The sequence below is a fragment of the Rosa chinensis genome, chromosome 1, assembly GCF_002994745.2.
Source record: "Rosa chinensis cultivar Old Blush chromosome 1, RchiOBHm-V2, whole genome shotgun sequence".
Taxonomy (NCBI): domain Eukaryota; kingdom Viridiplantae; phylum Streptophyta; class Magnoliopsida; order Rosales; family Rosaceae; genus Rosa; species Rosa chinensis.
The window spans coordinates 64,628,973-64,656,246 of record NC_037088.1 but is presented as its reverse complement, the minus strand read 5'-3'; the positions used below and the strand labels follow the sequence as shown (position 1 = coordinate 64,656,246).

General features: G+C 36.6%; 3 protein-coding genes, 6 non-coding genes and 1 pseudogene across 9 annotated transcripts; 5 read left to right on the top strand and 5 right to left on the bottom strand.

Moving 5' to 3' along the window:
- The first annotated feature begins 887 nt into the window (after positions 1-887).
- Positions 888-9,153, top strand: LOC112172185 (annotated as a pseudogene).
- Positions 9,154-9,155: 2 nt separating this feature from the next.
- On the top strand, positions 9,156-11,912 carry LOC112181462 (protein DETOXIFICATION 35). The gene is made up of 7 exons (XM_040513000.1): positions 9,156-9,464; positions 9,756-10,384; positions 10,479-10,535; positions 10,629-10,867; positions 10,947-11,065; positions 11,169-11,255; positions 11,431-11,912. The coding sequence occupies exons 1-7, from the start codon at positions 9,189-9,191 to the stop codon at positions 11,500-11,502; spliced, it is 1,479 nt and encodes a 492-aa protein (XP_040368934.1). The 5' UTR covers positions 9,156-9,188; the 3' UTR covers positions 11,503-11,912.
- A 2,087-nt stretch (positions 11,913-13,999) lies between these two features.
- LOC112181449 (protein DETOXIFICATION 35) lies at positions 14,000-17,408 on the top strand. Its single transcript, XM_024319789.2, has 7 exons — positions 14,000-14,380; positions 15,471-16,096; positions 16,186-16,242; positions 16,353-16,591; positions 16,704-16,822; positions 16,915-17,001; positions 17,116-17,408. Exons 1-7 carry the CDS (start codon positions 14,126-14,128, stop codon positions 17,203-17,205), a joined length of 1,473 nt encoding a protein of 490 aa, XP_024175557.1. The 5' UTR covers positions 14,000-14,125; the 3' UTR covers positions 17,206-17,408.
- A 402-nt stretch (positions 17,409-17,810) lies between these two features.
- On the top strand, positions 17,811-17,894 carry TRNAL-CAA. The gene has a single exon. It is a non-coding gene; the product is annotated as a tRNA-Leu (tRNA).
- A 196-nt stretch (positions 17,895-18,090) lies between these two features.
- TRNAL-CAA lies at positions 18,091-18,174 on the top strand. The gene has a single exon. It is a non-coding gene; the product is annotated as a tRNA-Leu (tRNA).
- A 645-nt stretch (positions 18,175-18,819) lies between these two features.
- On the bottom strand, positions 18,820-22,209 carry LOC112181383 (rRNA 2'-O-methyltransferase fibrillarin 1). The gene is made up of 7 exons (XM_024319767.2): positions 22,064-22,209; positions 21,396-21,721; positions 21,198-21,293; positions 21,023-21,100; positions 20,769-20,945; positions 19,278-19,346; positions 18,820-19,171 (listed from the first exon to the last, which is right to left on the bottom strand). The coding sequence occupies exons 1-7, from the start codon at positions 22,077-22,079 to the stop codon at positions 18,995-18,997; spliced, it is 939 nt and encodes a 312-aa protein (XP_024175535.1). The 5' UTR covers positions 22,080-22,209; the 3' UTR covers positions 18,820-18,994.
- LOC112183189 lies at positions 19,518-19,585 on the bottom strand. The gene has a single exon (XR_002929780.1). It is a non-coding gene; the product is annotated as a small nucleolar RNA snoR60 (small nucleolar RNA).
- LOC112183190 lies at positions 20,100-20,161 on the bottom strand. Its single transcript, XR_002929781.1, has one exon. It is a non-coding gene; the product is annotated as a small nucleolar RNA snoR60 (small nucleolar RNA).
- LOC112183187 lies at positions 20,358-20,428 on the bottom strand. Its single transcript, XR_002929778.1, has one exon. It is a non-coding gene; the product is annotated as a small nucleolar RNA snoR60 (small nucleolar RNA).
- On the bottom strand, positions 20,604-20,676 carry LOC112183188. Its single transcript, XR_002929779.1, has one exon. It is a non-coding gene; the product is annotated as a small nucleolar RNA snoR60 (small nucleolar RNA).
- Positions 22,210-27,274: the final 5,065 nt, after the last annotated feature.

Below are 27,274 nucleotides of genomic sequence, written 5' to 3'. Positions count from 1 at the left end.
TATCAATAATAATTCGGGAGGGGACGTTGAGCTAGTCCTCTTCCCGCTTCATTAAAAAAAAAAAAAAAAATATATATATATATATATATATATATATCCTGATTTCCTAGATAAATGTACGTACCACTGACAATCTCTCTTTGTTTCCAGTGGAGGCTATAATCCATCATTCATGTCCCGGCTCATCGCAGATTATTACTCTGCTGATGATTTGGTAATCCAACGAAGACCTGCTACAGGAGTTGAGTTTAGCTCATGCTTTTATATCATATATTGGGCTCTGGGGTTGTTGTGTGACAACTCAGGGTGTATAAGTGTCAATAATTAACCATAAGTCTGTTTGGAAAAAATAATTACTAGAGCAAAGTTAATTTCCTTTTTAATTTAGGATCTGTATTCTTGTCGCAAACATTCTTGGTACCAATACAAGCTAATTTCAGTTTAGGGTTACAATGTATGGTATATATAGCCCATGTATGAATGTTTTTTTATCCATATTGGAAAAAGTTCTTAAATATTAAAATTTGTTACAGCAAGAGCCTTTTATATTGTACTTTTATCGTCTTTCAGAAAATTGCAACAAATATGTTACGAAGAACTTGATCTAAAAGAAAACAATATCTAAATATGGTGCCTCCTGATGTTTATGCATTACAATTAGGTGACTTCAATGTTGTAATTTTGATCAGATATTCAGCTGTTATCGTTTGGAAAATATTTACTCATGTACTGGTTACATTTATTGTTGTTCATGCAAGTATTGCAAACTTCATTAGAAAAATGGAACTGACAATTTTTCTACACTTAACTGTTAGGGAGTACAAAAAGCTATAATGGTAATGGTTGGATGGAGAGATGATGAAATCAATTGTTAGTCTTATGGAACCATGGAGACCATTGTTACTACAGGTAGAGTGTCATGGAGAGCGTATTATAAGTTGTGAACCTTGGATGGTACTGATAGAAAGCAAAAAGGACCAATTTTGTGTATGTGGCTAGTTAGGAAGTATAGTTATATTTTTCGAAACACAGAGTGAATAGAATGTGTTTTTTTGTGATATTGTGAGGACAATGCGGAAAGGGATTGTATTCCAATTCCATAGCGGGATGTCAGATACTAAAATGTTGTATTTCATGTTGCTGATCTTATTGCAGATTGTTGCTGGTATCTCTTCTTTCAGTTAATGGATGCATGGAATTTTAGTAGAAATACCGTTGGGTATTTGGCTTTTTGCTTTCCACATTTTCATGTTGGGTCCGGATCATGGGACACTATATTTTACACAATTTTTTACACATCTTGTGAGCCATTAGATTTTAAAACGCTCCATGGTTTGGATTTGTTGTTTGAATGATGTCAATACAACACCAAGTGATGTGGAAAATGACATGGATATATTTAATCAAAAAACTATAATTAAATTAAACTTTTCTTTATTAAAAAAAACGAAATCAGAATTTGGGGAAACACCATTCTGATAAGAACTACACACCATCAAAAGAAAAAGAAAAAAAAACAGTAGAAGAAAATACTCCAAAAGCCATGAGATTTGGATGCTGAAATGATGGATATAGATGAAGGAGGAATTTGGGGTGCGGCTGCTTCATTCAAGCAATATGTCATGCACGAGCAATTTCTCAACACTCATGCTCACACTCTTTCAAACTTCAAAGTCACATTCACATTGACATGTGCCCTAAACGAATCTGGCAATTTGATCAGCTCCACTTTCACAAACCCTTCTCCTTTTCGAAACATTGATGTTCCATCTTTCTCCATTTTCCTTGTTCCAGTCAGTTGGTGACTTGGATTCAAACCTGGCTAGGCATATGCAATTGATCTTACTCATGCTGCTGTACGGATTGCAGTTGCCATTTGGACCACATGTTCCATATTATCACAAAGCTCTTCTAGGACAGACTGATATGTTGTCCATCCATATGCTCGATACCTCAATCATTCCATGTACTCTGGAGTTGAGAGGATGAAGATGAGAGTTGGAGTTGGAGAAGACAATTTTCTTTTTGGCGTTGGAGTCCTTATTCTTCTGCTATCCTTCTTTTTTTGTTTGATCGTGTACAGTTCTAATCAGAACAGATTCTCTAAATTCTGATTTCATTTTTTTTAATAAAGAAAAGTTTAATTTAATTATAATTTTTTGATTAAATATATCCATGTCATTTTCCACATCACTTGGTGTTGTGTTGACATCATTCAAACAACAAATCCAAACCATCGAGCGTTTTTAAATCTAATGGCTCACAAGGTGTGTAAAAAATTGTGTAAAATATAGTGTCCCATGATCCGGACCCATTAAAAAATGAAACATACCTAATCTTTGCTGAAGTGTATTTGCATAACAGTAAAAGACCCACATAATTGTTTTCATACTGAATCTTTTCCTTACGTTTCTCTTTGCAGTTGTAGACTTCCTCGTTGTAGATTTTCTTAAAGCAGTCTTCCATCTTATCAACTTCACTTTCAAAATCAAAATTAGAGGGTGTCATCTTCCTAAATTTAGGCTTCCATGAATAACTGTACACCAATTGTAGCCAACAACGGAAAGGAAAGTAAAATTTTTCCATTAGTTCCATCAACCATGGGTGATAAAACAATTGTTCAAAAAGTTTCTTGACAAAACAAAGAAAGAACGAAAACGAAGAGTGTTCAATAAAATAATATATAAATTGGATATAAGATATTGAGTAAAGCTTTTTTTTCTATTTTCTTACCCGCTTAACTCGATATTGATTGAATACACACACTTGAGTATAACATATGTTGTTATTGCAAACCAAACTAAAAAATGAAACATACCGAATCTTTGCTGAAGTGTACAATCACTTTTTTGCATAACAGTAAAAGACCCACATAATTGTTTTCATACTGAATCTTTTCCTTACGTTTCTCTTTGCAGTTTGTAGACTTCCTCGTTGTAGATTTTCTTAAAGCAGTCTTCCATCTTATCAACTTCACTTTCAAAATCAAAATCAGAGCGTGTCATCTTCCTAAATTTAGGCTTCCATGAACAATTGTATACTAATTGTAGCCAACAATAGAAAGAAAGTAAAACATTTCCATTAGTCCCGTCAACCATGGGTGATAAAACAATTGTTCAAAAAGTTTCTTGACAAAACAAAGAAAGAACGAAAACGAAGAGTGTTCAATAAAATAATATATAAATTGGATATAAGATATTGAGTAAAGCTTTTTTTTCTATTTTCTTACCCGCTTAACTCGATATTGATTGAATACACACACTTGAGTATAACAACATATGTTATTGCAAACCAAACTAAAAAATGAAACATACCAAATTTTTGCTGAAGTGTAGAATCACGTTTTTGCATAACAGTAGAAGACCCACATAATTGTTTTCATACTGAATCTTTTCCTTACGTTTCTCTTTGCAGTTGTAGACTTCCTCGTTGTAGATTTTCTTAAAGCAGTCTTCCATCTTATCAACTTCACTTTCAAAATCAAAATTAGAGGGTGTCATCTTCCTAAATTTAGGCTTCCATGAACAACTGTACACCAATTGTAGCCAACAACGGAAAGGAAAGTAAAATTTTTCCATTAGTTCCATCAACTATGGGTGATAAAACAATTGTTCAAAAAGTTTCTTGACAAAATAAAGAAAGAACAAAAACGAAGAGTGTTCAATAAAATAATATATAAATTGGATATAAGATATTGAGTGAAGCTTTTTTTTCTATTTTCTTACCCGCTTAACTCGATATTGATTGAATACACACACTTGAGTATAACAACATATGTTATTGCAAACCAAACTAAAAAATGAAACATACCGAATTTTTGCTGAAGTGTAGAATCACGTTTTTGCATAACAGTAGAAGACCCACATAATTGTTTTCATACTGAATCTTTTCCTTACGTTTCTCTTTGCAGTTGTAGACTTCCTCGTTGTAGATTTTCTTAAAGCAGTCTTCCATCTTATCAACTTCACTTTCAAAATCAAAATTAGAGGGTGTCATCTTCCTAAATTTAGGCTTCCATGAACAACTGTACACCAATTGTAGCCAACAACGGAAAGGAAAGTAAAATTTTTCCATTAGTTCCATCAACTATGGGTGATAAAACAATTGTTCAAAAAGTTTCTTGACAAAATAAAGAAAGAACAAAAACGAAGAGTGTTCAATAAAATAATATATAAATTGGATATAAGATATTGAGTGAAGCTTTTTTTTTCTTTTTCCTTACCTGCTTAACTCAATATTGATTGAATACACTCACACTTGAGTATAACAACATATATTATTGCAAACCAAGCTAAAAAATGAAACATACCCAATCTTTGCTGAAGTGTACAATCACGTTTTTGCATAACAGTAGAAGACCCACATAATTGTTTTCATACTGAATCTTTTCCTTACTTCTTTGTAGTTGTAGACTTCCCTCGTTGTAGATTTTCTTAAAGCAATCTTCCATGGGATGGCAAAAATCCCCAGCGGGGCGGAGTTCCATTGGATACCCGCCCCTAATGGGGGGAGAATTCGGGGACAAATAGGGAATGGGATGGGGATCCCCAATCCCCTCTATCTAAGATTGGGAATGGGGCGGGGAAGGTATTGTGATCCCTATCCCCAAACCCGCCCCAATAATATATACATATATTTAACTTATATATATTTTAATTTATTTTGTATTATATAAATCATAAATATATACATTTACTACTTTACTTTAATGATGTTTTGGCTTTTGCACTCACTAAATTATGATTTATGAATTTAATCATGTTTTAAATTTATTTGTTGTAGATTTTGATTTTAAAAAAGGCAATATGAGAAAAAATTACTTTATTTATTAAATTCTTATTGAGGATTTGGGGCGGGTTTAGAGGCTTAGTCTCCAGTGGGGATGGGGACGGGGAATCCCCAATATATTTTTATTGGGGATTGAGGCGGGGATGAGGGCAGAGAATGACCCTGGGGATGGGGATGGTATTGTGATCATCATCCCCAACCCGCCCCATTGCCATCCCTACATCTTATCAACTTCACTTTCAAAATCAAAATCAGAGGGTGTCATCTTCCTAAATTTAGGCTTCCATGAACAACTGTACACCAATTGTAGCCAACAATGGAAAGGAAAGTAAAACCTTTCCATTAGTCCCATCAACCATGGGTGATAAAACAATTGTTCAAAAAGTTTCTTGACAAAACAAAGAAAAAATGAAAACGAAGAGTGTTCAATAAAATAATATATAAATTGCATACAAGATATTGAGTAAAGCTTTTTTTTTTCTTTTTCCTTACCCGCTTAACTCGATATTGATTGAATACACACACACACTTGAGTATAACAACATATATTATTGCAAACCAAACTGAAAAATGAAACATACCGAATCTTTGCTGAAATATACAATCACGTTTTTGCAGAACAGTAGAAGACCCACATAATTGTTTTCATACTGAATCTTTTGCTTACGTTTCTCTTTGCAGTTGTAGACTTCCTCGTTGTAGATTTTCTTATAGCAGTCTTCCATCTTATCAACTTCACTTTCAAAATCAAAATTAGGGGGTGTCATCTTCCTAAATTTAGGCTTCCATGAACAAACTGTACACCAATTGTAGCCAACAACGGAAAGGAAAGTAAAACTTTTCCATTAGTCCCATCAACCATGGGTGATAAAACAATTGTTCAAAAAGTTTCTTGACAAAACAAAGAAAGAACGAAAACGAAGAGTGTTCAATAAAATAATTTGATATAAGATATTGAGTGAAGCTTTTTTTTTCTTTTATTGATTGAATTAAGAAAATGAATCAACTCTTTTGGAATTTCTTTCTTCCCCCTCTTTGTTTTAGTCTTACGACTAAATCTTTAAATTGAACTCTTAAGTTTGAATCTCTATTGCCTTCAATATTATTCAGGACTCTTGTTTTTTGTTCCACCCACTTGTCGCCAAACATAATCTGTATGTCTTCATCACCTAAAGGTACCAGATGCCCTTTCTCTCCAATCGTACAATGATTAAAATAATATCTCTACATATATTGTAATTTATAATTAACTAGCCCATTAACATGTGCTCCGCACATGTCAATTAACTTTTTTTTTTTTAATTTAAAAGTTATAGCAGTTCCTCTCCTGATTTTGAGGAAGTTTCTCCTTTTTTCATGCAATCTTTTGAAATATTATGTAGTCAATTGACTATCTTATCCTCATATAGAAATAATTTATTTACCTCATATAGAAATAATTTATTTATTAATATCTATATTATGTGAGGGCATATACGGTAGTTCAAAAATGTAACCATTCTCTCAAGAATTAGCTTAATTATATAAGATTCATCATACAATAATCAAAATAGATCGACTCTCTTCATGTGTTTTGTTTGTATATGCTTTATGAGTATTTATGTATGTATGCATTTTCTATGTAAATAGTAATTTTCTTTCGGTATATCACAGTATTAAATTACATTTTTCTCATCAAACTATGCAGTAAATATATTTGAGAAAACATACTTAGGTCCAAACTATTTTCTTATTTATATATATTTCGCTGTAGTTTCAAGATCTAAACCTTTCGTCTTTCAAAATGAACATTTAGAAATCATATTTCTAAGAGAAAATTTTCTAAAACAAATTAACATAAACATAAATCGTGTATGCATGCAATACAAAAGTACTTAGGGGATAAACTATAAGGATTTAATATTTGAGTACTTAAATGAAGTGACCCCTAAAATTGAAGAGATAACATGTAATTTAGTTGAAGTTAAACGCTTAGGTAAAGACTAGTTTACATTTGAAATTAATATCTTGGATTGGTAGACACACACGCACACATATATTTCTTCATGCAAGAGAAGGATTCCTGCTTGATCGGTCTTTTCATGTTGCTTAGCTAAGCCCTTTTTGCACTTGGAACCCTTTGTGGTCAAGCATATGGTGCAGGCCAAGTTGACTCACTTGGTATATATATGCAGCGCTCGTGGATCATCCTAACCATTTACTTGTTTCCTCCTTTTATCATTTTACATTTTCGCCGCTCCATTCCTAAAGATTTTAGGCCAAGAAGACAGTATAGCCAAGTTCGCTGGAAAATACTGTCTGTTAATTATCCCTCAAATGTTCTCCTTTGCCATCAATTTGCCCACCCAAAGGTTCCTTCAGGCTCAGAGCAAGGTCGGCGTACTAGCATGGATCTCCTTTATGGCTCCAGTCACACATACATTACTTCTTTATCTCTTCATTTCTGTATTCGGCTAGGGAGTGAATGGTGCAGCTGTAGCTTATAATATCACATTTTGGGAAGTTGCAGTTGGTCAATTTGTGTATGCTGTGTTTTTGTGCAAGGAGAGTTGGAATGGATTTTCGTGGTTGGCGTTTAAAGATACTTGGGCTTTTGCTAGGCTGTCCGTTGCCTCATGTATGATGTTTTGCCTAGAGTCTTGGTATACTATGAGTCTTAACACTCTCGCCAGTCAACTTAAAAATGCAGTCATTGCTCTTGGTTCCTTTTCTATATGGTAAGAGCGTGCACCACAGTTTCTGAGTCTTCTTATGCATTGTGTACTACTGTGTGATGACAAGTCTAAAATTCTTTTGGTTTTTTGTTTTCAGCTCAAACATTCACAGTGGGGAAATCATGTTCTTTGCTGGAATAAATTCTGCTATGAGGTAAATTACCCTATGTTTCTGTACTAACGTACTGTTTCCATCTTTCTGTAGTTTTTAAGATATTTAATCATCACATTGTTAATGATCTAGCATTCGAGTCTCAAATGAACTTGGGATGGGGCACCCAAGAGCGGCCAAATACTCCATCTGCGTTGCAGTCTTGCAATCTCTCCTCATTGGGATTGTGTCTATGATTTTTATCTTCATAAGTAGAGACTACATTGCCATCGTTTTCACGAATAGCAAAGTTATGCAACAAGCTGTTGCTCGTTTAGCATTCTTTCTCGGTGTAACAATGCTTCTCAATAGCGTACCTCAAGTGTTAACAGGTATTAGTGTGGCTTCTCCTCATGTTCAAAATATTAAGCTTTCAATGGTACCCCATTTGTTGGTCCATTTTTCATTCTTAGGTGTTGCTGTTGGAAGTGGATGGCAAGAGATGGTGGCTTATATAAATTTGGCTGCTTATTATTTATTATTTGGGCTCCCACTAGCAATCTTTCTTGCTTTAAAGCAAACTTGGGTCCAATGGTACTACTTCTATTTCTTCCTGATTTCCTCTACGAATCATGCTATACATATCCAATCCATTTATAATTTACTGTGAATTTTACAATGTAGGGACTTTATGGTGGCATAATAAGTGGAAATGCGCTTCAGATCTTATTCCTATTGATTATGACTTCCAGAACCAACTGGGACAATGAGGTAAGGAAAGAAAGTAGAATCTCATTTACAGACTCATTCCTTTGTATTGTTGTTCAATTCATGATTCAATTTCTGTATATTTCAAGTGGAGCAAACCACGAAGCGCATAAATAAGTGGGGAAGCCAAGAAATAAGAACTTGCTGATAATAGTATAAGCTTCCTTAAGAACATAAGCATGAAAAGCTCACTCTGTGGCTGCACAGAATTAAAGAAAAAATCTAGTTTATGGTGTGTTTTCCTTCAACACTCATTTCTGTGATCTGTCTGCTGAGTCGACCTATGACTTGGGATCGAGTAGTTGGAGTAATTAATAAGTATAGGTGGGGATTAGTATTTTAATTTTCAGAATGGCCGGTGGGAAAGAATGTAGAAATCTAATTGTATATTTGTATGAACCTAGCTAAATTATGTACTGAGTATTCTTCAACCAAATAATGACAATTGCAAAGAAGTTGAGTGGGATCTCTTGCTTATATTTCACTCGATTATATTAAATTTGAAAATCAGCAAGTATATTACTATATTTACCACATCGCACGGAAAAATATGTGTTCTGGTGAAGATTCTTATTCAAGCATAGTATTTGGGGTCTAGAATGGTGCAGCATATATTTGGGGCCTAGACAGATCTAAGATTTAAAGCCAACTACACAATGTATGATTTTTAATATTAAATGTAGCTACCTCAATAAATTACCTTCTAGTATAACTAATTTGTAGTAATGTCAGTACAGATCATATGACTTGTAGTCTTACTGCTTAGAGCTAGCAGTGGCTATCTGAGTTGTGAACATCCCAGCTGATCTTAATTTCTAGCTACCAAAATGGAAACACAGACAGTACCCTTGCTGATCATCAAACCTAAATCAGATGAGACTGAAGACTATGTGCCGGTGAGTAGCTTTGAGGAGGCCTTTTCGGTCTTTTGGAAAGAGACAGTGAAGCTGTGGAAGATTGCAGCTCCAGTTGCAATAACAATGTTGTTTCAGTACTTGATTCAATCTGTCACCACCATATTTGTAGGCCATCTCGGAGACCTTGAACTCTCTGCTGTTTCACTGGCTCACAATGTCATTGGCAACATCTCTTATGGTTTCCTGGTTTGTATCTATCTCTTTATCCCTCCTACTAATCATAAGTCGTACACCAACACACCTACATTTATTTAACAGACAAGTTAGCATTATACCGCTCCTTACTACATGTTACCATCCTATGTTTGGAATCTTTAACACATTGTGACACTTTCATACCTCCATTAGTTTGACAGTCAGTCTATGGATGACATGAAATACCTTAAGCAAAACATTAAGTACTTCTATATTTGATTTTCTAAGAGAAATTAAGGAAAGAGAGAATAAATAGTTACTGTACAATGTCTGTGTATGTAGCAAGGTATGGCAATTGCATTGGGAACACTTTGTGGTCAAGCATATGGTGCAGGCCAAGTTGGTTCACTTGGTATCTATTTGCAGCGCTCATGGATTGTCCTATCCATCACTTCTGTGATCCTTTCATCAGCTTATATATATGCAACTCCAATACTAATGATCTTAGGCCAAGACCCTCATATAGCTAATCTTGCCGGAAAATATAGCAGGAAGATTCTTCCTGAAATGTTCTCTTCTACTCTCAATTTGTCCACCCAAAAGTTCCTTCAGGCTCAAAGCAAGGTCGGCGTGATCACATGGATGGCCTTTGCAGCTCTCATTGCACAAACTGGACTTCTTCATCTCTTCATCAACGTTTTCGGGTGGGGATTAAGTGGTGCAGCTGCAGCATACAACATAACAAATTGGGGAATTGCAATTGGTCAAGGTGTGTATTGTGTGTTCTGGTGCCAAGAGGCTTGGAATACTGGATTTTCATGGTTGGCATTTAAGGACATTTGGGTTTTTGCAAAGCTTTCCTTTGCTTCGTGCTTCATGTTTTGCTTCGAGTTATGGTATGTCGTGAGTGTGAACATTCTCATTGGTGTCCTTCCAAATGCAGTGATTGCTCTTGGTTCCTTCTCTATATGGTAATATAGATCATTCACTTCAACATATATCAAGTTCTGTTTTTCTATTGTGATCATTATTCACCAAGTATTTTTATTTGTTTCTCTTAATTAGCACGAACTTTCAGAATTGGGAGCTCATGTTGTTGGTTGGAGTAAATGCTGCCATAAGGTAAATGCTGCATTTTTCTGGTATTTTTATGTCACATATAGTCATTGTTTTCACTAATGTATCTCTCTAATGTCATTCCCAATCGATCTGTAGCATTCGAGTCTCCAATGAACTAGGGATGGGGCACCCAAGAACCGCAAAGTACTCAGTGTGTGTTGCTGTCTCGCAATCTCTCATGGTTGGGATCGTGTCCATGATTATTATCTTCATTACCAGAAACTACATTCCCATTGTCTTCACAGACAGTGAAGCTATGCAACGAGCCGTTGCTCGTTTAGCATACCTTCTTGGTGTAACCATGCTACTCAATAGTGCTACACAAGTGTTAACAGGTATAGTACCTAGGGTTAATTCAGCTTCACTTCCAAAGTCATAATGATCATGAAATTTCTTGGTGATTTTCATATGCAGGTGTTGCTGTTGGAGGTGGATGGCAGGTGATGGTAGCTTATATAAATTTGGGTTGTTATTATTTGTTTGGTCTTCCACTTGCAATCCTTCTTGGGTTTAAAGCAAATCTAGGTGCCATGGTAATACTCACTTTCACTCATTTCCTTCCCTTAACTAATAGTAATTTTCAGTTCTGCTTAATCTGTGTGATATATTCTGGTTTTACTGCACATGAATATATAGGGACTATGGGGTGGCATGATGAGTGGAAGTGCTCTTCAAATCCTGTTCCTACTGATTCTGACTTCTAGAACCAACTGGGACAATGAGGTATAAACCAAATCTGCAAACAACTAACTAGGCATACATTTTACTATCTATTTTGTACCCTTTTTCTCTATTTTTCAATAAAATTTCGTGTAAGAGGACAAATTACTCATGTGTTTCGCTTATCTAGGCATGAAGTTCACATTGTGATAATTGAATGAATCTATATGTATTGCAGGTGGAGCAAACCACAAAGCGCATAAGGAAGTGGGGGAACCAAGAAAAGGAGACTCAGAATATAGCTTGCTGATATGTAGATGCTCATTTGAGAACTTCAGCAACAATGGAATTTTCCTCTGCTGCTTCACAAAAAAAAACTACAAGTCAGGTGTAGGGTCTCTTCTCAAAAAAAAAAAAAAAAAGGTCAGGTGTAGGGTCTGGGCCTGCTCAACCTTAGTATTGCTTAGGGTCTGGGCTTTTTCTCATGGTTCTATCTTTGGGCTGTATACTAGTAGACCCAACAAAACGAGAGGAGGACCACAAATTCAATCTTCTTTTCCTGCAGCCCATATGTCTTAGATTACCAAAGCTTGGCCTCGCTCATTTTACTCCATATTTTTATGATTTTATCTCTTTTGCTATTTTTCGTTTTACTAATTTGACATCATTGTTTTACTTTTTCATGACGGTACTTTTATAAATGCTGTGAGATTATTAAGACCTTTTTTGTTACATAGATTATTAAGACTTTGCATGAGACGACTTCTAAGTATCCACATTATCAAAACAGAATTTTTACTATACATACATGCATGATCTGATTGTGTGTGTGTATTGCAAGAGGTTTCTACTATTTATTACAGGAACTCACACACCTTTTAATCATGTGTGTATGCCATATACATGCATCTATAATAGAAGTTTCGTTATCAAAATTACATTTCATACGTACAAAAACTCTCTCGTCTGTGCATGTACCAATGGACTTGTCAAGTTATACATGAATTCGCGATCACGCGCGTGGTAGATACTTGACTTTTTCCTCTCCCGGCAGCACATTCTTTTACTTTGAAGGTTAGCTTAGCTCTCCTCCTCTCATCAATCTCATATCGATCACGTACCTTTTCGGTTAGGGCACCATATCTTTTTTATCAACTACTTCAGTATTTCCTTTCTGGTGAAAATATCTGTGTATACTTCATCCACGTACGTCGTCATTTATGGATCCTTGGCCTCTCTGCCCTTATACCACTAAAAACTAGCTAGCACCTCTATACGTGAACCAGTTTAGCACCTATCAATTAACTTACCAACTTCGATCTTCTTCTTCTTCTTCTTCTTTTGTCTCGATATGATTCATGTGCAGAATGCTGGACCGCACAGAGCGAACCCGCCCGACATTATATTTGGCACCAAACTCTCACCAAATTTATTGTTTGGAGGTTCGGACTGTTAGTTGGCATAAGCCACTGTTCCTACTAATTTCATTGCATGGGATCATGGGAGACTTGAGACTTTCCAGTTTCCACGGTGAGATATTGAGAACAATTGAATTGGTCATAGTCCGAATCTCCAAAAGCTAGCTGTCGTTTTTCGTTCGAAAATGATAGGGAGGAGGGAAGAAGTAGTAGCATGGAGTTAAAACTTAAAAGTCATTCATGAAATTGTCTAGCAGTGCCTGAGGTAGCTATATTGATCGTGCCATGTTTTGTTTGAATTAGCCAATTAGGATTAGGCCTCTTATCTTTTTAATAGTTTGTAGACTTCCGGTGCTTTATGATAACAATGTATAACAACTTTTAGTTTGAGAAAAACTGACTGTTTCTTTAAAATGTTCTAACTTTGATTTGAGAAATCTTCTTCGATTAATTGTGGGATTTGAACTATGATCGAGAAATGATATATTTTTTTAAGATGATATAGCGCAATATGTTAACCAAATAATAAGTACAAAGATTACGAGGAGTCGGGCAAAAATTGCTAAATCCAAATCTATTAGCCATAGTGAATAAAACCTGCAAAGCACTAGGTTGATTGGCACCTAATAAAAGGGCCTATCCCTTTGTTTTTAGATTATTATTGTACATATTAATGAGCATCACTAAATACACTCATCTTAAATTCATAAAAGCACACCACATTGGCCGCACGATCTTTCTTTTATGTTGATTTAATCATGCAATAATTGATTTATCATTCATGAGCCAATAGTAGGAACAGTGACAAAATTTATATGAAAATTGAAATGGGTGTGGCTTCATGAAATAGGAAAGTGGCACTTAATATGAACAACTTTCCTAAATAATAAAAACAAATACCGAATTCGTTGAGGATAGGAATTAAGTTCATTATGAGACAATAACTAAATAGATTCATGAGCCAAAAGTAGGTAACAGTGACACAAAATTTATATGAAAGTCGAGGTGGGTGTGTCTCCATGCATAAATGAAATCAGAAAGCAGTACTTAAATATGAACGACTTTCCTAAATAATAAAAACAAATACTGAATTCACTAAGGATATGAATTGAGTTCATTATGAGACAATAACTAAACAGTTTTTAGTTAAGCGTCAATGCAATATCCTCATATCCTGGGCTCATGTATGATTGTATTCACTCGAAAAGTATTGATCGAACGTTAACTAACTAGGGATTTAAACAAACATGATATGATAATCATTTTTCAAATTTTCAACAGTAAAACCAGATAACTACGACTTGGGTAATTTTTCAGTCAAAATGAAAGAGTAAGAAGTCAAAGAAGCCTCGCTTCTTCTAAAACCCTTTAAGTAGCAACAACGCTTGTATACATGCATTTTGTCCTCCAAACCAAACCAACCAATACCAATCCTTCGCCCTTTAATAGCCTCTCCAGGCTAGCTGCCACTTGATCAGGATCGTACACCTGTCCTCCGGTGGCCTGAAAAACCAGATGGAGGCGCCGCTGCTGACCAACGGAGCTGTCACGGACTACGAGCCGGTGACAAGCTTTAAGCAGGCTCGGGAGGTGACGTGGAAAGAAACAGTGAAGCTATGGAGGATTGGTGGGCCTATAGCCTTCACCATAATCTGCAACTTCGGCACCAACTCCGTCTCCACCATGTTCGTCGGCCACATCGGAAACATTGAGCTCTCCGCCGTCTCTATCTCTCTCTCCGTCATCTGTACCTTCTCTTTCGGCTTCATGGTAATATATAACTTACCTTCACTTCTTTTGCTATTTGTTTTCGATTACTTTGAATAATGATTTCGTGCAATGCCGTTCCTCGTTTTCTTTGGGTGAGATTTTTCCTCCTCATTTCTGTTCTGGGTTTTTCTAATGGGGTACGTAGTGTTCTCACTTAAAATCTAATAATCGAAAATGAACTAAAGAACTCATTGAATTTCGATTTGAATTCAAGGGTGAGTAAGTACGAAATCGTATGTAGATTTTGGAATATCATATTGTTGTATATATCTTGGTGAATTAGTAGTATCAACTAGTCAAATTTCGAATCTATGTAAACTATGTTTGTGGTTAATCGAATATTGAAAATTGGAAATACCTCATACTCTGTTTTACGGTTGAGAAAATCTCGGAAAAGTCTCGTGTTTAAAAATAAAATAAAAAAACTAAAGAAAAAAGAAGATCTTTTTTCCTTGTTTTTCTTACGGATTAGGTGCTGCTCAATTTCGAAAAAGACGAACTTTCTGATATTAAAAGGATTAGTCTTGTACTTTAACCGTTAGAGGAACATGTAAACTCTGTTTTATTCTGTTTCACTTTTCTTTTTTTTTTCATGCTTTTGGTATCTTTAAGTTTACGTTTTCTGTTTTTATGAATCTGTGAGTTCTGGTATTGTCGTTTTGCATTTTTCTTTTGGTATCAAGTCGTTTTGGAGTGTGGTTTTTCTTCATAATCCCTTTCATTACCATATACTAATCCTTTAGCTTACGTATCTTGACCAGAGAGCAATTTTAGCCGTGTGTTTCGAGTTTCGTAATAGGATTTCTGTTTTACCAATCTTTACCATACACGTCATGTTCATAAATTTTCCAATAAGAAACAAAATCCCAACGCACACTAAATTTAATTTGTTTTCAATCTTAAAATGGATTTGAAATGGTAATTGAAGAATATATAACGGACTTGACCATCGTGAGACGCATTTCCCTTTTTATGATGTATAGACAAAATACAGCAACCAAAAGTTTCATAGCAAAATCTACTATGGATTAATAATGAAATCACTATTATTCATATCACATTATAATTCATTTGTACAAATTTGTTGTAGCTTGGTATGGGAAGTGCACTAGAGACATTATGTGGTCAAGCATTTGGAGCTGGACGAGTTAACATGCTTGGTATCTACATGCAAAGGTCATGGATCATTCTATGGATAACCTGCCTTTTCCTTACTCCACTCTATTGCTTCTCTGCCCCAATCTTAAAGCTTCTTGGCCAAGATGACGATGTAGCGGACCTGGCGGGAACATTCACCGTGTATGTGATCCCTCAGCTATTCTCACTTGCCATCAATTTCCCTTGCCAAAAGTTCCTGCAGGCACAAAGCAAGGTCATAGTTCTTGCTTGGATCGGATTCATAGCCCTAATGGTTCACATTGGACTTCTGTTCCTCTTCATTTACGTGTTCGATTGGGGGATATATGGTGCAGCTATAGCTTTTGACATTACAGGTTGGGAAATTGTGATTGCTGAGCTTGTTTATATACTTGGTTGGTGTAACGAAGGGTGGAGCGGGTTTTCATGGTTGGCTTTCAAAGACATTTGGGCCTTTGTGAAGCTTTCGCTTGAATCAGCTGTCATGCTTTGCCTTGAGATTTGGTATATGATGAGTATCATCATTCTTACTGGCCATCTTGACAATGCGGTCATTGCTCTTGATTCACTTTCTATTTGGTAACAACACAACTAATCCTACTCACTTTCATAGTTTGGTGGCTCAATTTTCAGTATGGGGTATCTGATTCACTTAATTGATATTTCAGCATGAATGTCAATGGATGGGAAGCAATGCTGTTCATTGGAATCAATGCTGCTATTAGGTAAGTACCAAGACTCAATTTCTTTTACTATTTTGCGTCTGCTTCAAGTAACAACTGCTTTGATGCCAAGTTTCTGAAACAATTTGTTGTTTTTCTTCCAATTCTTCTAGTGTTCGAGTTTCTAATGAACTTGGACTAGGGCGTCCGAGAGCAGCTAAGTACTCAGTCTATGTGACAGTGGCTCAATCTCTGCTGATTGGAATTTTTTGCATGGTTGTTATCTTGATTACCAAAGACTACTTCTCTGTCCTCTTCACAAGCAATGCCGAATTGCAAGCAGCTGTTTCAAAGCTAGCATGGCTTCTCGGAATCACCATGGTTCTCAACAGTGTCCAGCCTGTGATTTCAGGTATCAATAAATCGTGTTTGTTGGCTTCCATCCTCTAAAGCTAGAGAAGAGAATATCCTTCTTTTCTTCACCTTTGATTCACTGTTTACAAAACCTGGATGGATGCTTTCAGGTGTTGCTATCGGAGGTGGATGGCAAGGAATTGTGGCTTATATTAACTTGGGTTGTTATTACATTTTTGGGCTCCCATTCGGATTCCTTCTTGGTTATACACTAGACATGGGAGTGACTGTAAGTAATATGTTTCAGTTTGTGAAGTTTCCGATGTTCTTTTCATGTGTATTGGAAATTTAATCAGCTAGATATGTTCAAATATATTGTAGGGCATTTGGGGAGGCATGATATGTGGAACAGCTCTTCAAACCTTGCTGCTCCTTATAGTACTTTACAGAATCAACTGGAACAAGGAGGTAATTACTTAAAAAGTCTCTTATAGCTGTGATTTAAACTTACCAGCACAACATGTTCTAACAAAATTCATTGAAAATGAATTATTAACTGTGATTCGTTTTCTTTTTCCGCAGGTGGAAGAAAGTTCAGACCGAATGAAGAAATGGGGAGGTCAAGATGTAAAAGGCGAGACAGTAGCTGAAAATAATCATAATATTATATGAACTTCCTCTTATTCTTCCGCTTAGTTTCTCTGTAAACCATGTTTACTGTGTAGGGAAGCTAAGCCTTCCAAATTTTTGTGTTTTTCGCCATTTGAGAATTGAGACCAGCATGGTTAATTTGTTCAGTGACATCACCTGTGGATTTTGATTCCAAGTAGGGTATCATAATCCATTTTAAGGTTCCAAGTCATTTAGTGCTCTTACTTTTACTGTTTTACATAACCTTGGTATTGAAATTCAAGATCAGGTTAAGATCAATGCATGTATGTAAGAATCCTAAATGGCTAAAAAGGGCTTTTCACTTGCTCTGCAAGTTTTAAAGCAATGGCACTAGAATATCAAATCACAAACACTCTTAAGCAACCAAGTGTGAGAGGCAACAAGCAACAATAGCCGAAACCAAATGCAATTCAAAAGCAAGTTTACTTTAAAAAAAAAAAAAAAAAAAAAAAAAAAAAAAAACTATCAAGTCTAGCTTGGAGAAACACTTTGATCTACAACAATGTCATCAAAAGCAAAAAAGTCATCAAGTTTTGCCTTCAGAGTTCAGATAAAAAAATAAATAGTATAATACTATGATAGGAATTGTGGTATTGATAACAAGTGTCAGGATGGCGGAGTGGTCTAACGCGCCAGACTCAAGTTCTGGTCCTCTAACGAGGGCGTGGGTTCAAATCCCACTTCTGACATTTTTTTTTTTTTTGCGCTTTGATTTGTAAATTACTTTAGCGTACCATTTAAATTGTGCTTTGTAGATTGTAATGGGTCTTTAGCTTACTACTGAAACAATATTTTTTATTTTGCTTTATATGATCACTATGGGATTTAGCCTTTTTTTGCTTTATTTAGATCACTATGAATTTGGCTGACCAGATGAACAGAACTGTCAGGATGGCCGAGTGGTCTAAGGCGCCAGACTCAAGTTCTGGTCTTCGAGAGAGGGCGTGGGTTCAAATCCCACTTCTGACATTTATCTTTTACATTTTTTCAGTTTAGGGTTTCCTCTATCTGCACAGCGTCCACCAGACTCAACTAGCAGCTGATTCCCACTTCCCAGCTCTCTTATTACAGTCCTGATACACTTCTTAAGTCGTACTCCTGCTTGACCCAACTAACATTCAATAACCCCCATAAGCCTCCACAAAGCCAGGCTAGGACCGCTGTGGAGTACACGACTAAACGATGTTGATACCTCTTGTCTTCAACATGTTGAAGAGTACACGACTAAACGATGTTGATACCTCTCGTCTTCAACATGTTGAAGATTTACCCAGAATCTACGATTTGCTAGGAAGACATACACATGCACATGCAGCCTAATTTGCTGCTTGTCTACTTCCCAAATCTAAGCGATGTTAGAGACAGGGACTGGAGATAGGACATGATTCCAGATAACATCATTATTCCGTGGTTTTAGTTTATCCATTTAGAAACGCCTTTGGGCATATGAGTACCTTTAGGTTTAAAACATACAGGGGTTGAAAAGGTATGTCCAGGCATTCTCCATCTTTATGCTTACAACCTAAAGTAAGAAAACTAGACTCTATAAGTTTAGGTCACTTTCAGTCGAAAATTTCTAGCAGAGATGTGATAAACTAATACAAGTGCTCGTTGGGACATCAAAATTAAAGATGAAAACTTAAATATCAATCAAAAAAGATCATTAAGATGTTCAGAACTACATAGACCAACAAGGTAATAAGAACAAAAAGGAAAAACATTGTCGGGTTTACATTTTATCCTTTTCTCACAGGCAAACTAAGCTATTGATTCATGGATTAGAGACGTTCTAGGCAGTAGCCTTTGACTTCTTTGGCATGCGGTAACCACCAATCACACAAGCATGATCACGCTCAAAAGGTTCAAGAGTCACTTGTTCAAAAGGCTTAAACTGTTCTGCCTGCAGCTTCTTCACCTCAGATTGGAACACTACCTCAGCAGGAACAGTGCAGTCGATACAATTAGCCTGAAATGATTCAACAAAGCAAGCATTTGTTACATCCTAGATTAAGCAGCTTTAGCAACTCGCGTCTTATGAGGACGGGAACAGAACATATTCACTCTAAACGAACCTTGATAGAGATGACGAAGTGCCCTCCGGCTTTAAGAAAATATGATGCATTCAAAGCTAGAATCCTGGCCTGCATGGGTGGCAAAAACAACAAAATATATATGTAAGATTACAAGAACACGGTCGACACATTTGGGTAGTCACCCCTTGATTGTGCTTCAACAACATAATTAGGAATTTTCCAACAGGACCTTTTGACTTCAAGAAATCAAAACCAAAAATATCAAAATCTCTATACCAAAACATCAGAAACTCGGGTTGCATCACACATGATGTCTTAAAGGAATCCAAGTACTTGGTCAATAGCTCAAATATTGTCAAAAAAAAAAAAAACAGATGCATATATGGAAGTGAAATACAACAAACTATTGACATCTAGAAACATAGTTGGAAACATTGAAGTTTAGTCTTCCAGCAATAAGACAGACATCCAATCAAAAGACACAAAAGTTGAAACAAGCAAGAGCATCAAAAACTTGGTTTTGCATCACTGATAATGTCTAGAAAAAGATGAAAGAAACTGGATAATATACAAAGGAAAAAACAAAGGTTGTAGATTTATGGAAAGCTAAAAGTAACATCAAGTCACACAACAAACAAGAGTACCAAAACCTTGGTTTTGCATCACCGAAATTGCCTAGAAGGAAAAATGAAAGAAACTCATTACATACTTGATATGCAGAGAAAAAATGTTTTAGAAACTATATGGAAAAGAATGAAGTAACACCACAAGAATCATAACGACAAAGTAGTCCACTAAAAACATCAGAGAAAGGGAGTGAGGAAAGAAGTAAAACCACAAAATCAAAATACCAAACAAATGAGCATCAGAGACTCGGTTTTGCATCACCCAAAGGTCTTATCTGAGTAACTCGTCACATACCTATACTACGCGCGAAAAAACTTGTACAACAACTTTTACAGAAAAAGATACAAGTAAACTAACATAAAGATTTTCAGGGCAGACACCAGAAAATCATAGAAACAAAGTCTAGTCTTCGTAGAAATATCAGTGTAAGAGAGTAAAATATGGGGAAGATGCAAGACAGTACATCACAAAAAGCAGATTCTCAAACATAAGAGCATCAGAAACTCGGGTTTACAGCACCCTTAAAGTCTTGAAGGGGAATCCGAGTAACTCGTCACATGCCCAATACCAAGAAAAACAACATTTGTACAACTGCATTTACAAACAAATATCAAAGAACACTGACATAAGGACTGTGGAAACTATTTGCAAAAATTTCTGAAGGAATAAGCATAAAGGATACCAAATTAACCCAAAGAAAACACACACACAGAGGGGCCATTTCAGTACTACAAGATATGCATCAGAAAACTCGAGCTTTCATCTTTCAAGATGTCTTGAAGGGGAATCCGAGTAAACTCATCATTTGCTTAATTATATGAAGACAAAAGCAACAATCAACCACATAATAAGAGAATTATCACCAAGTTCACGGTTAGCTAAAACAAATCTCAAGAAACAAACCTGATCAGGTTGTGCAACATCTGAAAATACCACGTCAACCATGCCAACAAGCATACGGTACTTCGCTGGATGCCTAGCATCTTCAATAATTGGTATGACATTAGTTCTCTTCTTAGCCATGTTTACCAAGTCTCTGCCACTTCTATGAGAAAACTCCACTGCATAGACACATCCAGTCTGCAAACACAACAGCAATTATAAGAAGCTACTCTCAATTAAAACAATTAGAAAGCTTCTATACGAATGAAACTTACAGGGCCAACAATGTCGGAGACATGAGAGACTGTGGTACCAGAAGCAGCCCCCAGGTAGAGAACCCTGGCACCAGGTTTCTTAATCACATAAACAAACATCAAGATATTAGATTGAAAATTCTCAACAGTAGTGGATATTGAACAGAATGCACCAAACCATGGAATCGAAACTTACAATCCAGATCTCATCAACACCACCAAGAATAGCAGCTGCCAACTTGGAACGGAAAGGGTTCCAAATCCTATACTCAACTTTTGTTCCATCCTCTTGCTGAAATAAATAAAACAATTCCTTAAGCCACAATACACAGCAATAAAAACCAAACCACAACACAGAGCTTACGGAAACCATTAATTTAATTAAAGTCGCTACCTGAACGGAAATCCTCTTCTCATTGTAGACAGCTTCTCCGGGGACCATGTTCTTGGTCACAAGAGCATCTTCTTTACCCTTAGCAAGGAAAACCCCAGCATGTCTATGGGGCTCAACCACAACCTTAGTTCCGCCCTTCATTCCTCCTCTGCCCCCACGGCCTCTTCCACGGCCGCGGTCACCACGGCCCCGACCACCACGGTCACCTCGGCCTCCACTGGGCTTAAAACCACTGTTACTTCTGTCACCGAATCCACGGCCTCCACCTCGGCCTCTCCCTCCATCACTCCTTCCACCACCCCTGAACCCACCAGAACCACCACGGCCTACACATAAAAACCCACAAATCAATAAACAACACCTCCTGCTAAAACTTCACAGAAACACAACCCGGAAACTAGTATAATGTAATGATTAACCGAAAACACACATCAGAAAAGTAGTTTCAATATGAACTTGCACAATATAAACAGGGTTTTGGGTTTTGGGGGGTTTTGGAATTAGATGAACAAGAACCGAAATACTAAACTGGGTACATGCAAATGAGCAAGAAGCCAATCAACAAAGCTAAGAAAACTGATGGGTCTTCTTAGACTAAACAGAGGCGAGGTAAGACAGACAAAATAGATGATGAAGAAGAGGAGTGATTGATGAGTATAGAGTATTACCTCGAGGAGGTGCCATGTCTGCGAGCTTAGAGAGAGGGAACGGCTGAGTTTTAGGGTTTATGAGAAAGAGGCGCAGTTGTGAGAGGACTGTAAGTGTTTGCGTGTGTCTTTATAATGCAAAATTTTTAGGGTTTAAGGGTTTGTTTTCAGATAAGAGTGGGCTCAACATGGGCTTTCAAATTTCGACGTTTATTTAGGGCTTAGTAATGTGTCCCTTGTGTATAGTTACGTTATGGATTTGTGCTCAACATGGGGCCTTAAGCCACAAACAAAGCCTAAGGATCCATTACGTTTCGTAAGTCTATGGACTCGCTCGGTATGTTTAGGGCTTGGTACAAAAAGAATATAGGGTATCCGGGAAAATATATCGTTTTTGAAATAGTTAATTTATTGAAATTACATATAAATACATATGAATATCAACTTCATCTACATCTAAAATAGACTCTTAGGTGGTTAAAAAGTCTCTCGCTGGTCTACGAAAATGCAATAATCAGACCAAAACATATGACCCGTATAGTACGAATTGTACTGATGAACATGATAGTTATAGATAATACCGACTGTTTCCCCTATAAGGGATAATAAGGATGAATCAAACTTGATGATTAATCATGTATTTCTTCATATTGATTATATCCATATTCATAGCCAAATTGATTGTTGCCTTCATGAAATTCATATGAGGTCTCACTGCGCTTTGTGCCTAAACTGATAGAGTCAAAACTTAAGGCAATTGAAAAAACATCAGATGGGGTATTTTGATCATCAGTTGCACATCTAGTCCTCATCCCATATCGGGTCTTCTCTTGAGCACCATGACCAGCTGTTCTAGCTCCATGGTCTTCATCTTGGGTGACATGATCAAAATTACATTCACATGTAAATTGGTTTAATCCTCCACCCACAGAAAATTGTCCATATTCATATCTTTCACCTCCACCACCTGTTCTGCTTCCAACATCTTCATCATCATCAAAACTATATGAGTTCCTGTACCACCCCACGCACCATCACTATCTGAATTATCTCTTGGGTTTTTAACAACTTCTTCAGATAAGACCCTCTCTACATTGATTCCAGCATTAATTGCAGTTTCTACAACTTGTGGAAGAGGTCTTCCAACTTTATCATCGAGGTGTGCAGACATAATCCAATGATTAAGATCTTGAAAGGGTATTAGGAAAATTTAATTTTACCAAAAAAGAAAAGCTAAATGATTTCGTCCCTTTACCAATTTGATTTCGTCGCTCGTCAACCTAGATTGCGGCTTCTATCTTGTTCACAACATCTCTCTCCTTGTTTTATATTTATTTTATTTATTTAAGTTCTTGGAAGGGTATTACGAGAATTTAATTTTACCAAAAAAGAAAACCTAAATGAGAATGTGTATGAAGAAAAAAAGATGGTAAATAAAATCACTCTTATCGATATATTCTTAAACATGAGGGAATATCTCTAGTGACTGATATTTTGAACCTTGTGTATCACTTTGAATATATGGACTTCGACCAACTTTCAAGACAGAGAAAAAAAGACTTCGATCCATAAATATTTAGGGGAGTGTATTGTATTTGGATTTGTGCAGACTTTTTTTAAGAGAAAAATATATAAACAGTACCTGAGGTAAGACCCATTCTAAATTTTTGTACCTAACTTTTGGAAACTATCATTTTAGTACATGGAGTACCCAATCCAACCCAATTTTCGTACACGCCGTCCATAACGACGTTAACTCTTCTGACAGCTAGCATGATTTAAAGAGGCCACGAGAGGAGCAAGTTAACGCCGTTATGGACGGCGGGTGCGTATGTTTGGTCAGACTAGCTATTTGGGGTACTAATGTGATAGTTTCGGAAAGTTGGGTATGAAAATTTAGAATGGACCATAGTTGGAGTACTGTTTATATTTTTTTCTTTTTTTTAAATGACAGACTTTTTAAAAAGTCCACAGACTCTTTAAAAAGTTGATAGATGGACTTCGCTATATTAATGTGTTGGACATTTTTTGTCGCTATATTAATGTGTTGGGCATTTTTTGTTTATTTTTAAGGGTTTTTGTCCATTTACACCATTTTTAGAGATTTTTTTCCCACTTACCCCACTAAGTTTTTTTAATTCCCTCTTACCCAAAACACTCTAAGGAGGTCTTCCCTAATACCCCATTAAGATTTTTTTTTTTGTTTTTATTATTTTTCTAATACCATTTTACTCTCACCTTTGTTACTTAGAGAGAGAGAGAGAGAATGGAAGAGAGAGAAACCATAAGAGACTTCGCCGGAGTCCGGTCACCGGTGCCGGAATCAGGTGAGCGGTCGCCGGATTCCGGTCACCGGCTACTACCCTCCGGAAAGTTTTTTTGCCCCCAATAGACGACTATCAGCCATGTATTGCCCCCCAATAGACGTCTATTGCCCCCAATAAAGGGGCAATAGACGTCTATCAACCATGTATTGCCCCCCAATAGACGTCTATTAACCATGTATTGCCTTCCCAATAGACGACTATCAGCCATGTATTGCCCCCTAATAGACATCTATTGGGGGCAATAGACATCTATTAGGGGGCAATAGACACCTCAATAGACGTCTATCAGCCATGTATTGCCCCCCAATAGATGATTATTAGCCATGTATTGGCCCCCAATAGACGTCGCAATAGACGTCTATTGCCCCCCCCAATAGACGTCTATTGCCTCCCAATAGACATTCAAAACTTTTTTTTTCCCTCTTTTTCTATCCCATTACTTAAAAAAAAATAAAAAATGATCGGCCACCCAGAAAATGATCTGGGCACCCACCTATCTCTCTCACCTTCAACTGTAGCAACAGTCTGCAGGTTTGCTACTAAAGGGATTGCAGCACCTTCACCTGCTCGAACCACTGGCCTGAACACCCGTTCCGATGAGACTGCAAGCGTAGTCGCCGACTTCAACGCCGGAGCCCAACACCGAAACAGTCGCTGATCTCTGGCCTGAGGTGGTGGTGATGCTGCTTGTCGATCGAAACGCCGCAGTCGGCTTTGCGGCCACTGGGATCGGACTACACAGGCTACGAAAAGGTTGAAACCAGCTCCAATGTGGCCGGATCGGACTGCACCGGTTGCGAAACCCACTCTAATGTCGCCGGCCTAATCCTTCACCGGAGAGGGGGTAACGATATCAGGAAGACTGAGGTCGGAGATGCAGTTGTTGACGACGACTGCAGTTGAGGTCAACGGCGGTGAGAGAGAGAGAGTTGGTGACGACGCCATGGTGGCCGGCCCGACTCTGGTAGGAGGTGGAGTTGGCGTCGGGGCTTTGCAGGCCGGGGAAGGCGGGGGAAGAGAGAGAGAGAGAGGAGACAGAATGGCAGTGGGTAATTTTTTAATTAGTTTGAGGGCAAAATGGTCATTTGAGCTTAAATTGTGTATCTGGGAACAAAAATCTGTTGCTGGGGTAAGTGGGGTAATTTTTACTTATTTTGGTGCTTTGGGTCAAGGACCCTATTTTTAAATACGTTGCAAATGTTAGGCGTGAATATCTCTTAGTAATGACTAATGAGGGAAATTTCATTCTACATTTTGTCCACACACTTAAACTACATAGGTACGTAGGTGGGCAACATTTATATGTCGATCAATTAATCAACAAGTAGAAAATAAAGATTTTTTTTTTTTGACAAACAAAGAACCAACCCACAAATTAAAATAATTACCAAAAGAACCAACAAAATTGAAATGAAAAACTAAAAAAATGTTAGTGAGCTGTGACATGTTGATAATTTATAATTCCAACATTATAAAGGTTATGGATTTGATTCTCAAGACATATGTAAGGGTGAGATGGACTAAAAAAAAAATTTAAAAAAAGGAAAAAAAAACTAAACAAATTAATATGGGCGTCATAATTACGATTTTCACTAATTTTTCTATGATTTTAAGGTGTGATTTCACCTCTATAAGCAAACTTGCTATTACACAAACTGATAAAAATCAAGTCTAAAAAAAAAAAATTATCCATGACAAACGTTTTTATGGCCAGTCCGGCCAGGTGACCAAAAGTAAGTCTAGCTGAAGTATAGTCTTCCTAGTTGCAAATAAAGCACCATTTAACTGCTTGCCAATACCTATAGAAAAAACAAAGTGAATTAATACAAATTTTGAGTCAGTTGAGTGATGTTTACCGGATCATCCAGTTTTAGAATATTTAAGGAATGATGACCATAAAATTCGATTGGTTAATATTCTTGTAAAAATCATTCCAAAAAAAAAAAATTAAAAATTGTACAATCAATGGGGAATATATATAATGTTGGTGGTTCAACTAATTTCTCATATTAAAGACATGCATAATGGATCAGAAAAACTAAAATACCTCAATACTAACTGGTCGCGCGTTATGGATGGTACATACAGGAATTCCAAGTTGGCATTGTCAATGCGCACAAGAAAATCATACAAATCGAGGAGAAACCCAGGGAATAATTCTTGAAGAGCTTCTACCACTTGTAATTGAGTCTGTGAATAAGCTAGCGAAGATACATATTATATATCTTTGGGGAAATTACTGGTCACTCCCTGTACTTTTAGGGCGTCGACAGTTCAGTCCCTGCTATCCTAATTTCAACAAGTTACTCCTCAAACATTCAAATCTCACACAATTTGGTCTAAAATGACTATTTTGCCCCTCCCTTCCTCTTTTTATTTTTTATTTTTCTCTCTTCTCCCCCCCCCTCCCTTTCTTCTAAAATTCATAATTAATTCATATAAACTCCGATATTTACGTTCCATATATGTACGAGATCGTATCAATGAGTTCTACAACTTTTATGCGGAACGTTTTCCCAAATTTTGTATGTATAAAAAGTCAATTTCCACGACCCCCCCTAAATAACATTCGTTTCGAAAATCCCCTTTCCTCTAAAACTCATAATTAATTCATACAAACTCTGATTTTTGCTTTCCATATACGCACAAGATTGTATTGACGAGATCTACAACTTTCATGAAGAAAATTTTTCCAAATTTTGTATGTATAAAAAGTCAATTTTCACTACCCCCTAAATAACGTTCGTTTCGAAAATTCTCTTTCTTCTAAAATTCATAATTAATTCATACAAACTCTGATTTTTTCGTTCCATACATGCACGAGATCGTATCAATGAGATCTACAATTTCATGAAGGAAGTTTTTCCAAATTTTGTATGTATAAAAAGTCAATTTTCATGACCCC